Genomic DNA, 15,842 nt, shown 5'->3' with positions numbered 1-15,842 from the left:
TTCATAGGGGCATTGGTAGGATAAATAGACAAAGTCTTTCCCGTGGGGTGGGGAGGTCCAGAACTAGAGGGCATAGGTTTAAGGTGAGAGGCCTGCAAAGCAATGGCTGGGCTAACATTTATTGCCAATCCTTAGCTGACCTTCAGAAGATGGTGACAAGCTGCCTTCTTGAACCGCTGCAGTCCACGTGCTGTCAGCAATGCTGTGCTGTGCCCACAACACTGTGAGGGAAGGAATTCCAGGATTTTGACCCAGCAGCAGTGAAGGAACAGTGATAAATCTCCAAGCCAGGGATGGAGGGGGAAGTGCAGAGGGTGGTGTGCCCATGTACCTGCTGCTCCTGTCCTTCTCGGTGCTTGAACAGGATAGCAATGTCCCCAAATCAGTCACTGCTGAATGTCGGTTCAGGCTGGAGCCTCTCGGTGGATGAATGGTCAAAGCAGTGTTCAATGGCTGGAGATTGGGGGCCAGAGGGGTGGGGGGGGGGGGGGGGGGGGGTGGGGGTGGGGGGAAGAGACAGATGATGGCTGGTTCTAGTGGTGGGAAATGTTCATTCTGAAGGAGTACAGCCAGAAGTAGTGATTATTCTTTTCCTAATCCTATCTTCTATTTTTATACCATTTTATAATAGTGGAGCAGGCTAGAGGAATCAAATGTCCAGCCCTATCATTTACGTTGCCCATTTTTTAACGATGAGTGACCCGCTAAGTATTTCCTGATTTCTGTTTTCTTTTCATTTAAAACGGTGGAGCTCGATCTAACGCAGTGATCAGGCTGTGCTGAAATGGTGTTAACACACTTGTGTGATCTCAGCTGGAGTGTTGTGTCCACTTGTGTATGCGGTACTTTAGGAAGGACGTGAAATAGCAGGGAGTGTAGAAAATATTTTTGTTTTGTTCATTCTTTGATGGGATGTGGGCCTTGTTGCGATCGCCAGGTACTTTGACCCCAAGCAGCTCACCACCACCATCAATGAAGGAACAGCAATACAGCCCATGTCACTACAGAGGTGAACCTGCAGTGTGGAAACAGGCCCTTCAGCCCAACAAGTCCACACCAACCCTCTGAAGAGAAACCCATCCAGATCCATATTTAACCCTGACTAATACACTTAATCTACACGTCCCTGTGACACACCCATGAGCAATTTAGCATGGCCAGTTCACCTAACCTGCGCGTCTTTGGATTGTGGGAGAAAACCCACGCAAACGTGGGGATAACGTGCAAACTGCACACAGGCGGTCGCCCGAGTCTGGCATCGAACCCAGGTCCCTGATGCTGAGAGGCAGTAGTGCGAGCCACTGAGACACCATTCTGATCAATCTGTTGCCCTTCTAGATGGTAACGGTCACAGGTTTTGAAGGTGCTGCCAAAAGAGGTGAGTTCCCTCTTAGAGGTTACAACTTGTACCATCTACATGTGTTGGTCATGAAATGAATGAATATGAAAAGTGGCAAATGCAATTGTGCCTGCTCCAGCTCTGAGTGTCATTGAGTGCCAATATCCTGCCTTCTCCCCATCGTCTTGCCCAGTGACCCTTTTCAAATAACAGCCTCAATCCCTTTTGAATGCTTAGGCTAAAGTTCCCAGATTCGAGTATCAATCAAACTCTCTTTTGGCCTGGATCGAGGTAACAATGTTGAATGTCATTCATGCTGTTCTCAGTCAAGAATGTGGTGCTGGAAAAGTGCAGCAGGTCAGGTAGCATCGGAGGAGCAGGAGAATTGACATTTCGGGCATAAGCCCTTTATCAAGAACGATTCCTGATGAAGGGCTTATGCCCGAAACATCAATTCTCCTGCTCCTTGGATGCTGCCTGACCTGCTGTGCTTTTTTTTAGCACTACATGCTTGACTCGGATCTCCAACATCTACACTTTCTCCTCGTGCTGTTCTCTGCTAGGTAACTGGAAAACTTTCAACCAGATTCCGGACTTGTGTCCCATAGATGGCAGACAGGTGTGGGGAGAGGGAAGGTGAGTTACTCACCTTATCTGCCAAGGAATGCAAACAGGAGATAGTCATTTCCTGACACAATAACATCACTTTCCAGTCGTCAGTCCAAAACTGAATCTAGTCCACGGCTTGCTCCACATGGACACAGACTGGTTCGGTATTTGAGGTGTCATGAATGGTGCTGAACATTGCACAATCATCCCCAAACATCTGACCTTAACGGTAGAGGGAAGGTCATTGCTGATTATCTGAAGGTGGTAGGGCTTGAGGGAGCATCCCTGAGGAACCCCTGGAAAGATGAGCCGCATGGTGGCTTAGTGGTTAGTACTGCTGCCTCATAGCGCCAGGGACCCGGGCTCGATTCTACTGTGTGTAGTTTGCACATTTGCCCCATGTCTGCATGGGTTTCCTCCCACAGTCCAAGGATGTGCAGGTTAGGTGAATTGGCCAAGTTAGATTGCCCCATAGTGTTAGGTGCATTAGTCAGGGGCAAATGTAGGGAAATAAGTAGGTTAGTCTCTGGAGGGTTGGTGTTGGGCCGAAGCGCCTGTTTCCACACTGTAGGGTATCTAGTAGATTGTTCTTGAAAATCTACAGCCACCTTCCTTTGTGATAGGGATAGCTCGAACCCCAGATTCACTCCTTGATGCCACATTCGGTCCAATGTGGCTTTACTGTCAAGGGCAGTAACCCTCACCTCACAAGTTTGGTACTTTCACCAAGGTGACTGTGAGGCTCAGGGCTGGAGTGGCCCTGGTAGAACACAAAACGAGCAGGTTACTGCCGTGTTAGTGCTGTTTGATGGAACTTTCAACGATACGTTCCATCAGTTTTGCTGACTGGATGAGATCTGTCCTGCTTTTTGTCAGGACAGACAGGCAGGAGGCTGGAAGAACACAGCAAGCCAGGCAGCATCAGGAAGTGGAGAAGCTGAAATGTTTCGGGTGTAGCCCTGCTACAGGACTGTGTTCTTCCAGTCTCCTGCCTGCCTATTTTGGAATCCAGCATCTGCAAATTTTTTTTTTGTCTCTTTTGTCAAGACAGGACATAGCTGGTGGAAATGTGATGGTGTAGTGGGATTGTTACTGAACCAGCACTCCAACGTCGTTGGCTACCTCTCCAAGGACCCAGAATGGAATCGCAGCACAGCAGATGGCGGAATTGGGATGCAAAACAGAAAAATCTGGAATTACTGATAACCAGGAAACGGGTGCAAGTTGTTGCAAAAACCCGTCTGGTTCATGGATGTTCTTGAGAGAAGGAAATCTGCCAACCCAGCCTGGCCTCCCGGTGACCCAATCCCCACAGAAATGGGGTTCACTCCAAAATGGCTGAGCTGGCCCACTCAATTGCACATAACCATAAAAAGTCTTACACTATCCACATTGTCAGGAAAATGTCTGCGCTGGATCAGCTTGGCTAAGAATGCGGTCGGGTCAAACCGAATGGACTTCAAACCTGAACGGACTCCTGGAAGTTGCTTTTCCAGAATTTATGAATGGATTGCAAGTTTTAAGATGAACCTCTTCCCCAATGCTCTCGCGATCTGACAATAAGCAGACTGTGATTTAATATCTTTGCCCATTCAAATAACAGTGGCGTCTTTCCCAACACCCTCTGATAAATCAGTAAAGCATAAATAGCTCATCCGATTAGCAACGGCCGAAGTACAAAAACAGCCGACGGATACCAGTTTAATCAAAGTTTTTGCTTTTCAGGAAGAGTCCAAAAGTTCAAGGCTAGAGTTCTTGGAATTTCTTTGCAAGCTGAATAATTCTTTAGCTGAAAGTCCACAGATCTGAGACAGTTTCTTCTTATTAAAATTCCTTCACAGACCATCTGAAGAATATTGCTGGAATGTAATTTCTACTTTGCTATCTCGATGAAAGAAAAATTGATGAACTTGCGTTCAAGTTCTCTGCAAGTTATGACTGCTTTTAACAGGCTGGAGCCTTCATTTTTATAGCCCAGCTTTTGATATCATCAGTGGATACAGTGTGAAGCAACCTGGGCCCCAGAGCTGACACATACTTAATGTCTTAAATTAAAAATCAAACAGGTCCCACAGTTATGTGACCAAGCCTCCTCAGCAGGGGTTGGGTAAATGGGTTAACATCGAGATGAAAGCGTCCAATGCAAATGAACTGTTTAAAGGCCCATCTCAGCGGTTAAGTGGAGCCATCAAGACATCATCTGACAGGAAAGAGGTGACTTGGTTTTCTGAAAGTAGAGTCCCAGGTATACAGGGCAGTGATGAAGGCTTTAGGGACACTGGCCTTCATCAGGCAGGGAACTGAGTCTAGAAGCTGGGAAGTTACGTTGCAGTTGTACAGGATGTTGGTGAGGCCACACTTGGAGGAGTGTGTTCAGTTTTGGTCTCCTTGCTATAGGGGACTTGTTAAGGCCCTACCATTCTCAATAAAACTCCCAGCTTGATTTGACTTTCCTCACATTTATCTATATTAATCTCTATTTGCCATTTCTCGGCCCACTTCCCCAGCTAAGCAAGATCCTGCTGCAATTTCTGACAACCTTCCTCACTGTCCACGACACTGCCTATTTTAGTGTCATCAAACTTAGTAATCATGCCTTGTACATTCTTATGCAAACCATTGATATACAGAGGTAACTCGATTATCCGAATATTGGATTATCCGAAGGGGATCCCAAGGTCCCGACAGAAACGTTACGTCAAAGAGCTGCTTCAACCCTGATTGCGGCTTTTGTTTGCGGGTACAATGATTAAAAACGAACTCTGCTCACTGAAATGCTGCCGAGAACAGTCCGGGACAGACCAGGCATCGTCTCTAAATGACTTACCTCCTGCCCCCTCTCTCTCTCCTCCCCCCCCCTTCCACTGGAGTTCCATACAGAGGTGAACCTTAAACCCTGCCCCCCCCCTTCCCCAGATAATCTCCTTAACATTGCATTGTAGAGGACAAAGGTGGAACCTGTCAAAAAGTGTGGGGGTGGGGGGGCGAGGTTGGGGCTGGGCAGGTCACGGGATGGGAGCGACAGGGTGGGAGCAGTTGGGGTTGGGGGCAGGCGGGTGGGTTGTGGTCAGGGTAGGCATGGACGGGGTTGGGGGTGGGGGGTTGGAGCAGACAGTTTTTTTTTTGGGGGGGGGGGGAAGAGAAGAGGGGAGGGGAGGAGGAGAGCAGGGTTGGTGTGGGGGTCAGGGGAGCACGCGCAGTGTGCTTTCGCAGAGTCTCCTGAACGGGGGAGCAGACTTCACAGAAAACTCTGAGCCCCAGAGGAAATCCATTAACCGAATAACTCAAATTATCTGAACGAAATCGGCTCCTCTGTAGATAACAAACAGCAATGGGCCCAGAACCGACCCCTGAGACACCCCTCTAGTCACAGGCCTCAAGTTAAACAAACGTCCTTCCACTATTACTCTCTGCTTACTACCATCAAGCCAACTGTGCATCCAATTTACCAACTCCCCCTGGATTCCATGTGATATAACCTTCCAGAGCAGCCTCCCATGTGGAACCTTACCAAAAGGCCTTACTGAAACTCACATCGACTACATGTACCGCACTGCCCTCATCAACCTTCCTTGTGAGGCAGCATCACCCACGCACAAAGCCATGCTGACTATCCCTAATCAAACCCTGTCTTTCCAAATGCGTGTTTATCTTATTTCTCAAAATCTTCTCAAGTAACGTACGCACCACAGATGTTAAGCTTACTGGTCTATAATTCCCTGGTTCTTGAATAATGGCACAACATTCACTACCCTCCAGACTTCCGGGACCTCACTTGTGGGTCACGACGATGCAAAAGTATCAGCCAGAGCCCCTTGCAGTGTTCTTGCATATATCTGGTCAGGACCAGAATATTGATCTACCTTCATACATTCTAACACATCCAACACCACCTCTACTGTGATATTGACTGTCCCCAAGATGTCACCACTAACTTCCCCAAGTCTTCATGTCTTTCTCCACGGTAAACACAGAAGAAATATTAATTGAGGACCTCGCCCATCTCCTGCAGTTCTACACATATATGTCCACTTTGGTCCTTGAGGAGGTCCTATTCTCTCCCTCGTTATTCTTTTTCCTTTAATGTACTTAAAGAACCTTTTTGGATTCACCCTAATCTTCCCCCTTTCACCCTCCTGATTTCCTTCTTCAGTAAACTCCTGAATCCCCTATATCCCAAGGTATCCCTTGACCCCAGCTGCCTGTACCTGAGCTGTGGCTCCATTTTTCTTGGCCAAAGCCTCAATATCTCCTGTCAATCTCCCAATTCCAGCCAACCTTGCCTTTCATCCCCCCAGGAACTTATAGACCTCAAACTCACTTTTAAAGACCTCCCACTTGCCCGCAAACAAACTCCTCCAATCAACCCCTGCACGCTCCTGTCCAATTCCATCAACATTGCCCCAGTTTAGAACGTGAACCCGTGGCACGGGAAGTAATCCGGAGATTACCACTGACAAGGTCCTGGTCTTTAACTTTCCCCCGAGCTGTCTATAATCTCTCTGCAGGACCTCATCCCTATTCCTACCTGTGTCATTTGTTCCAACGTGCACAATGACTTCTGGCTGCTCACTCTCCCCCTTGAGAATATTACACAGCCCGCTCCAAGGCATCCGAGACCCTGGTACCTGGGAGGCAACACACCATCCTGATCCCTGTGTGCGGACACAGAATCTCCTGTCTTTCCCCCCCCGACTATCCAGTCTCCTATTTACCCATTCCCACTGTGCCCCAGTCATCGTGCCACTGACCTGGTTACTGCTGCTTTCCCCTGAAAGGTCAACCCCCCCCCCCCCCCCCAACAATATCCAACAGATGAGAGATTTAGATTTTTAAGATTCCCTACATTGTAGAAACAGGCCCTTCGTCCCAACAAATCCACACCGACCCTCTGAAGAGTAACCCACCCAGACCCATGCCCCTTATTCTATCTTTACCCTTGACTAATGCACCTAACCTACATATCCCTGAACACTACAGGCCAATTCACCCTAACCTGCACATCTTTGGATTGTGGGAGGAAACTGGAGCACCCGGAGGAAACCCACGCAGACACGGGGAGGATGTGCAAACTCCACACAGTCGCCGGAGGCTGGAATCGAACCCGGGTCCCTGACGCTGTGAGGCAGCGGTGCTAACCACTGAGCCACCGTACTAGCTGAGGACTGTTTTCACTCAGGTGAGTGAAGGGGAAGGATATCATACAGACATAAACTTCTAACAGGCCCAGATAGGGTAGATGGAAAAGCACAGCAGGTCAGGCAGCATTTCGAATGCCTTCGAGCACAGAGTCAACTTTATGAGCAGAAGCTCTTCATCAGGATTCAGGATAGACCATTTAGGACTGAGATGAGGAGACATTTCTTCACCTGTGGAATGCATTCCCATACAAAAGTAGTTGATGCCAAAATATTGAAGGCATTCAAGAGACGGCTGGATATAGCACTTGGGCCGACTGGGATCAAAGATTATGGGGAGGAAGTAGGATTAAGTTGGATGATCAGCCATGATTGTGCTGAATGGTGGAGCAGGCGTGAAGGACCGAATGGACTCCTCCTGTTCCCATGTTTCTATGACCCAGTCAATTCTGCACTCCCCTTGTCACTGCCCCTTTCAATCGGCCAGCTCCAATTTTGTTCAGAAGTCTATTGGGTGGCACGATCAAGAATGCCTTTTGGAAGCTCATGTACACCACAGTAAAAGCAACTACCCTCTTCAACACACCTCATCAAAAAGATTCCAACACAATTTTCTCACAATGAATTGGTGCTAATCCTCCTTAACAATTCCCAATGCTACTATTAGGTTTGTCCCAAATTATTGTTGACGAGGTTAGGCTGTTTGGCCTGTGGTTGCTGCACTCACTGCTTTCTAAGGCGTAAGTTCTGCAGTGCTCCAAGTCCCTTGGTGCAACACCACGGAAGGAAGATTGAAAGTTTAGGGCCACACCTTCCACAATTTCCACTCTCACTTCCGTCAGTGTTCTCAGGCACATCCTACCTGGCGCCAGTGTGTTATTAACTTGAAAGACGTATCCAATACTCTTACGTCCCTTCTAAGTGTGCGATTTAGCAAAGCAACATCCACATCACTTGTGAACCCGTTGGTGCCTCAGCAAGTGGGATGAACAAGTGAACCCCTTGCCACACTTGGCGCAGGTGAACGGCCTCTCCCCGGTGTGAACCCGCTGGTGGATCAGCAGGTTGTAGGACTGAGTGAACCCCTTCCCGCACTTGGAGCAGGTGAACGGCCTCTCCCCGCTGTGAAGCCTCTGGTGTGCGACGAGTTGAGAGGAGTGCTTGAAGCGAATCCCGCAGGGGGAGCACCTGAACGGGGACTCCTCGGTGTGAACCCGCTGGTGCGTCAGCAGGTTGAACGAGGAGGTGAAGCCCTTCCCGCACATGGAGCAGATGAACGGCTTCTCCCCGGTGTGAACGCGGTAGTGTGTCATCAGGCTGGAGGACTGAGTGAATCCCTTCCCGCACAGGGAGCACGTGAACGGCCTCTCCCCGGTGTGGACGCGCTGGTGGACAGTGAGGTCCGGAGAGGTCCGGAACCCTGAGCCGCACAGAGAGCACCGGAACGGTCTCTCATCCGTGTGGACGCGTTGGTGGCGCATCAGCTCCCCGGAGCTTTTGTAGCACTTGGCGCAGTCCGGGCACTGGAAAGGTCTTTCGTCGGTGTGAACGCGTTGGTGTCTCAGCAAGTCGGCGGGCAGGGCAAATCTCTTGTCACAGACGGAGCAGGGGAACGGCCGCTCCCCGGTGTGAGTGCGCCGATGAGCTTCCAGCTTCGACGGTGAAATGAATCCCTTCCCACAGTCCTCACATTTCCACGGCTTTCCTCCGTTGTGACTCCACTTGTGTTCTGACAAGCCAGACGCTCGGCTGAACCCTTGCCCACACACGGAACACGTGTATGGTCTCTCCCCACTGTGTACAGTGCTTTCTCCTTCCATGCTCAAAGTCTCGGGCCTCGATAAATTGCACGACTCTGTGTCAGACTCTGATGTGATGTTCAACTTTCCCGACTGCAAGTCCTTCCCTTCTAATATTCTGTGAAATGTTTAAAAACAGAAAAAGAAAAAAGGGAGTGAGAGAAAACCCTCAAAAACACAGACAGGTTGTGAAATTGAGCTGAATTAATCTGGAAACATGAGGGGGCCAGGAAAAGGTGGGAATTTGCCACCCAGACCAGACCTGCACAACACTCTGGCCTGGAGTAGAGTAGAGAGAGAGAGAGGCAGTGGTCGGTGAGGCAGATAATGATGGAAAGGGATATTTATATGTGAACAAACCAACTACAACACTGACAGAATCTCTCAAACCCTAAACCTCTGCCACCTATAAGGACCCAACTCACGGGTAGATGAACATTAAGCTCCCGAAGTTACACACTGTCCTGTCTCGCCTGACATTCGGTAGCAGATGAGCCGAAATGTACTCTGTTTAAATATCAGGAAGACCGAAGCCGTTGTCTTTACCAAACTGACCACTCGCCACTGACCCGCATCCCTCTCCCATTGTCTGAGGCGGAACCAGACTGTTCACAACCAAAGGTAAAAAACTTTAACTCAAGGTGAGCTTCCAACCACAAATCCCAACCGTCAGTGCGATCACCTATTTCCACCTCAGCAATATCACTGATACCTGCCGCTGAAACTCTCATCCTTCCCTTTGTTACCTTTAGACTGAAGAATAAGAACTAGGAGCAGGAGGAGGCCGTTCAGCCCATCAAACCCGCTCGCCATTCAACAACATCATGGACAATCTTTTCATGTACTCAGCTCCACTTACCTGCGTTTTCACCACATCCCTTAATTCCTTTAAATTTTCAAAAATGTATCTACCTTAGCTTTAAAAGCAATTACTGAAGCAGTGTCAACTACTTCCCTCAGCAACGAATTCCATAGATTAACAACCCTCTGGGTGAAGAAGTTCCTTCTCATTCCAACCAGAACTCTATCAACAAACATATCGAGTTAGACCCCCATCTACCATCCTCTGAGAAAAGGAACAGGAAGTGACTTCACCACAGGAAAAAACAACAGCACCAACCCAAAGAAACCCAAACATATAAACAGAAAGCAAAAATTTTCAGCAATGCTTCGCCCGAGGCCCACTGAAGATGTTACCTAGTAGGGTAACAAAATGTCTGGAAATTAACCTTCCAGCTTAATGAGCAAACCTATATCCAAAACCTCAACCTGAACTACAAATCTTCTCAAAACTCACTAGTTCCTTCTCAGTTCAGTTCTAAACCCACTTCCTCTAATCTTGAGGCCATGCCCTTTTGCCCTAAAGACACCCAGTCAGCCAAAGCTCTGCTGTCTGTGTGCTTACTTACACCAGGTCTCATCCACCTAGCATTCCCGTGCTCACTGACCTGAAGGCTCCCAATTGAAAGCAGAAACATTTTAGAATTCTCATTCTCAATTTCTTTTATGGCTGCGACCAGCCCCATCTTTGCACTCTCCTACCACTCAACCTTCGAGATCTCTGCTTCTCATTTAGTTTCAGCCTCCAACAGTGTGTTTATTATTCACGTCACCAATGGTGGCCATTTCTTCTGGAATTCCCACCCAAAACCTCTCAGCTTCTTCCTCCTCCTTCAAGATTCTCCTTAAAACCTAATCGCTTGGCAAAGATTTTGGTCACTTGGCCTAATATTACCGCAGTAATTCAGTGTCAAATATTCCCCGATCACATTTCCATGAAATCCATTGGAACATGCTATTAAATTTGATACACGACAAAAACACAAGTGATTGGACATATATCATTAACCCTTCACCGTCACTGGATGGATATTCTGTAACAACTTACCAAACAACACTGTGGGAGGACCTCCACCACAGTGGTTCAAGAAGGTCAAACATCATCATCATCGTCACAGGCAACTGGGTACTGGTAATGCTTACTGGTGTCTGTCAGAGAGAGAGAAAAACGGAGTTAAAACAGAGGGAAAACAGGAAATAAAACACCGCTGAACTTAATTCTCAGAAACAGAAGGGAAATGGACTCCCACGCTGGCAAAAGGATTCTTGACTCTGAAACATATTGAGGGAGCATAAAGCTAGCGAGTCAGCAGCACATGATCAGGGATGAGCAGCAGTACAAATGTCATTTAGACAAGGTCTGAGAAAGTAACAGCAAAATACGAAACAGAGCTAAAATATATCCCTAAATTTGAGTTGGAAGAAAGCAGACAATGACAGGGAGATGAAAAAGGGAGGGCAGAGGGGAAACAGAGCACTGGTTAGGTGTTATCTTCCCAGGTTTAAGAACATTGGACAAACCTGTTACTGCGAGAATCTGGTCTGAAGGATCATAATTCTTGAAGCAGGGCTACAGTGGGGCCGAACCCCAATTGGCAGTCCCAACCTGCAAGGCTGCAACAGCTAATATAAAAAAAGCTCTGAACAAGTTGGAAGAACTTCCCCTCCACTAAACATATGGAGGTATAACAGCAGCTCTTAACCAGCCTGATGCCACTCCTTTGGCTCAGCATTCAACCAGCCCTAAACTTCCTTTCCCAGTAAACCTAGTCTTCAACCATCTCAGTAAGTTTACGACAGAAATCCAGGGGCGACAAACCTTTCTCAAGGTTTGAGTTTTCTAGGTGCAAGTCCCCATCCAGACCCATAACAAAGGGAGGTTAACGCAGGCGCCCTCCAGAGCCTTGCCCCCTACAAATATGGCGGCCGCGCACAAGTTCACTGAACACTGCCCCCAAGAAAGATGGCGACGGTGACCCGGACCCTTTACCGCCAGAGGGCCCGCGGCCTTTTTGCCGTTAGCTGCAAACGCGGGCCCGGGGGAGGGTTTCTCATCCAGGTCTGACGGCTAACACCGATGAAACCTCTTCGTTCACACTGGCTTTATTTCTCGCCTGCGGCCACTATCCACTCGCCAACGCCCGCAGCTCGCGCGAACTCGGCCATCTTTCAGTTGCGGCGGCGCGGCGCCTGCGCAGCGTCTCCTTCGGCGGGGTGGGGGTGGTGACGCCACGGCCGGTGTAGCCCCGCCCGCGTCGCTCCGATTGGTTGGAAGACCGCCGGCAGTCGCTCCGTCCTCCAAGCACTGGCCACCCTCCTCCTATTGGTCCGAACCCGCCGTCAATCATCCGGTCCTCATTGTGAGCTGGAACATGCGCGGTGTTCTGCGTCTTGTCCACCACCTCCAGGGGTGAAAGTGAGAATTCATCCTGGTGGGTAAGGATTGTGTCCCAGCCATTCCCCCACATTGGTCCAGAGCAAGTGAAAGCCAGAAAGTGACTGGCCCCTGTAGTCTGAGGACTTAAAATGTTTCGTCACAATCCCCATTCTCCCAGTGTAAGGCAACAACAACAACAACTTGCATTCTTATGGAACTTTTCACACACTGAAGTACACTTCCAGGGTGCCCCCATCTCCCAAACCAGGTTTCAGAAGCTTGGTCGAAGAAGTCAAATATCAAATAAAAACAAAGGAGAAGAGACGCTTCGATCCCATCAGCTGGAAGTGGGGGTGTAAATGAGGGATGGCAAGGCGCCTCAGTGGTTAGCATAGCTGCCTCACACCGCCAGGGACCAGCTTCCCATCTGCTTGCCAGTGGTTTCATGTTGTACAATGTTTTTATTGTTAATCACCCTTTTTGGATATGCTGTGATACACCTATGGTACAGGTGGCTTTTGAACCCAGACCTTCTGCCCTGAGGTAGGGGTCTGTGGTCACCTGTTGGATCCCAAACAGATTCCAAGTAAACAATGGATAGCTAGAGAAGTGATTGCTGGACCTCTTGCTGAGATATTTGGATCATCGATAGTCACAGGTGAGGTGCCGGAAGACTGGAGGTTGGCTAACGTGGTGCTGCTGTTTAAGAAGGGCGGTAAAGACAAGCCAGGGAACTATAGACCGGTGAGCCTGACCTCAGTGGTGGGCAAGTTGTTGGAGGGAATCCTGAGGGACAAGATGTGCATGTATTTGGAAAGGCAAGGACTGATTAGGGATAGTCAACATGGCTTTGTGCGTGGGAAATCATGTCTCACAAACTTGATTGAGTTTTTTGAACTAACAAAGAAGATTGATGAGGGCAGAGCAGTAGATGTGATCTATATGGACTTCAATAAGGCGTTCGACAAGGTTCCCCATGGGAGACTGATAAGCAAGGTTAGATCTCATGGAATACAGGGAGAACTAGCCATTTGGATACAGAACTGGCTCAAAGGTAGAAGACAGAGGGTGATAGTGGAGGGTTGTTTTTCAGACTGGAGGCCTGTGACCAGTGGAGTGCCACAAGGATCGGTCCTCTACTTTTTGTCATTTACATATATGATTTGGATACGAGCATAAGAGGTACAGGTTAGTAAGTTTGCAGATGACACCAAGATTGGAGGTGTAGTAAACAGCAAAGAGGGTTACCTCAGATTACAAAAGGATCTGGACCAGATGGGCCAATCAGCTGAGAACTGGCAGATGGAGTTTAATTCAGATAAATGAGAGGTGCTGCATTTTGGGAAAGCAAATCTTAGCAGGACTTATACACTTAATGGTAAGGTCCTAGGGAGTGTTGCTGAACAAAGAGACCTTGGAGTGCAGGTTCATAGCTCCTTGAAAGTGGAGTCACAGGTAGATAGGATAGTGAAGATGTCATTTGGTATGCTTTCCTTTATTGGTCAGAGTATTGAGTACAGGAGTTGGGAGGTCATGTTGCGGCTGTGCAGGTCATTGCTTAGACCACTGTTGGAATATTGTGTGCACATCTGGTCTCCTTCCTATCGGAAAGATGTTGTGAAACTTGAAAGGGTTCAGAAAAGATTTACAAGCATGTGGCCAGGGTTTGAGGACTTGAGCTATAGGGAGAGGCTGAACAGGCTGGGGCTGTTTTCTCTGGAGCGTCAAAGGCTGAGTGGTGACCTTATAGAGGTTTACAAAATTATGAGGGGCATGGGTAGGATAAATAGACAAAGTCTTTTTCCTGGGATCGGGGAGTCCAGAACTAGAGGGCATAGGTTTAGGGTGAGAGGGGAAAGATATAAAAGAGACCTAAGGGGCAACTTTTTCACGCAGAGGGTGGTACGTGTATGGAATGAGCTGCCAGAGGATGTGGTGGCTGGTACAATTGCAACATTTAAGAGGCATTTGGATGGGTATATGAATAGGAAGGGTTTGGAGGGATATGGGCCGGGTGCTGGCAGGTGGGACTAGACTGGGTTGGAATATCTAGTCGGTGTGGACAGGTTGGACCGAAGGGTCTGTTTCCATGCTGTACATCTCTATGTCTCTACTCCACTTCATTCAGTCTGGTCGACTGTGTTTACCATTGACAGATTAGTCTCCTCTGCATTGGGGAGATGAAACGCAGGCTGGGTGACCACTTTGCAGAACATCTCCACACACTGTCGATATAAATGACCCTGAGCTTCCAGTTGCCTGCCACTTCAAGACACCACCGTGTTCCCTGGCCAACATCTCTGTCTCAGGCCAGTTGCAGTGTTCCAGCGAAGCTCGAAGATCAGCATCTAATTTTCTTGGGGACCCTGCAACCTCTAGGAGTCAGCACTGAGTTAAATAAATTCAGAGCCTAATTCCGTCCTTCCTTGTCTTCTTTAACCTATCCCCACACCCTAGTCCTGTCATGATATGGATTGCTTTCAGCAGAGCCTTCCCATTCTCTTCTCCTCTCAGCTCTCATCTACAACCACCTGATAAAGAGGCAGCACTTCGAAAGTTACTGCTTCCAAATAAACCTGTTGGACTATAACCTGGTGTTGTGTGATTTTTTTTTACGTTGTCCACCCCAGTCCAACACCGGCACCTCCAAATCAATTATTCAGCTTCTCTCAGTCCTGGCCTACTACTAATAAAAGGCCCTACCCCTTTCATATATCTCTCTCTGGACTCCCATCTCCACCGATGGGATGGCACGATGGCCCAGTGGTTAGCACCACTACCTTATAGTGCTAGGGACCTGGGTTTGATTCCACCCTCTGTGACTGTGCAAACTCCAAATAGACATTCTCCCCGTGTCTGCATGGGTTTCCACCTGTAGTCCAAAGAATGTACAGGTTAGGTGGATTGGCCATGCTATAGTGTCCAAGGCTGTGCAAGATTAGCCATGGGAAATACAGGGATGGGATGCTCTTTGGAGGATTGGGATGGACACCTGCATTATTGGGGTTTTATGATTTCTATCAGCTCACCTCTTTCTCTCTACATCCTTCCTCCCTCCCACCTTCTGTTCAATATAATTTTTTTTCCTCTAGCTGCTGTCAGTGCTGATGAAGAGTCACCAACTTGAAAAATTAGCTCTGCTTTCTCCGCACAGATGCGACCAGACCTGCTGAGTTTCCCCAGCTATTTCTGATTTTGTTTCAAGTCTCCAGCATCCGCAGTCCTTTTCTTCAACTCCCTTTTAACGGTGTCAATCAACACAGAGCGTACAAGTTGTTTCTACGGAGAATGGTAACTCTCTGAGAACAGGTTTTAAAAAAAATTTCAATCATGGGATCTGAGTGTCACTGGCTAGGCCAGCATTTAATGCTGGTCCCCCATTACCTGGGGAACAGTGTCTTTGCTGCATCTTGAATTGCATCGTAAGACCACAAGAAAAAGGAATAGAAGTAAGCCATTTGCCTCATCAAGCCTCCTTCACCATCAATAGGATCACAGCTGATCTGACATTCCCCACGTTGTATTTTGCTGGGTTTTCCCAATAGCCTGGGATTCCCCTACTGATCAAGAACCTATCTATCTATCTCAGCTTTAACATACACAAGGGCTCTGCTCCCACAGCTCTCTGGAGCAAGGAACTCCAAAGAACACTCAAACCTCCGAGAAGAAATTCCTCTTCATCTCAGTCTTCAATTGTCGCGCCTTTATTCTGAGACCACACTCTTAGCTGCTAGACCCTC

At 48.3% G+C, this 15,842-nt stretch overlaps 1 protein-coding gene across 4 annotated transcripts; it reads right to left on the bottom strand.

The window, feature by feature from the left end:
• Positions 1-3,502: 3,502 nt before the first annotated feature.
• LOC140461013 (uncharacterized) lies at positions 3,503-11,924 on the bottom strand. Of its 4 annotated transcripts, none has more exons than XM_072555792.1 (3): positions 11,247-11,924; positions 10,774-10,874; positions 3,503-9,003 (listed from the first exon to the last, which is right to left on the bottom strand). In XM_072555792.1, exon 3 carries the CDS (start codon positions 8,904-8,906, stop codon positions 8,037-8,039), a length of 870 nt encoding a protein of 289 aa, XP_072411893.1. In that variant the 5' UTR covers positions 8,907-9,003; positions 10,774-10,874; positions 11,247-11,924; the 3' UTR covers positions 3,503-8,036. The 4 variants fall into 4 exon arrangements, with proteins under 4 accessions (XP_072411893.1, XP_072411895.1, XP_072411896.1 ...); XM_072555794.1 differs by having other exon boundaries at positions 11,545-11,924; XM_072555795.1 differs by having other exon boundaries at positions 11,709-11,924.
• Between the last annotated feature and the right edge of the window lie 3,918 nt (positions 11,925-15,842).

This window comes from Chiloscyllium punctatum, chromosome 36 (genome assembly GCF_047496795.1).
Source record: "Chiloscyllium punctatum isolate Juve2018m chromosome 36, sChiPun1.3, whole genome shotgun sequence".
Taxonomy (NCBI): domain Eukaryota; kingdom Metazoa; phylum Chordata; class Chondrichthyes; order Orectolobiformes; family Hemiscylliidae; genus Chiloscyllium; species Chiloscyllium punctatum.
Note: the sequence above shows the minus strand (reverse complement) of the source record. Positions and strands in the feature narration are given on the sequence as shown.

Excerpts from the sequence above, each read along its gene's own strand:
- LOC140461013 (XM_072555792.1), bottom strand. The coding sequence starts at position 8,906 with ATGGAAGGAGAAAGCACTGTACACAGTGGGGAGAGACCATACACGTGT.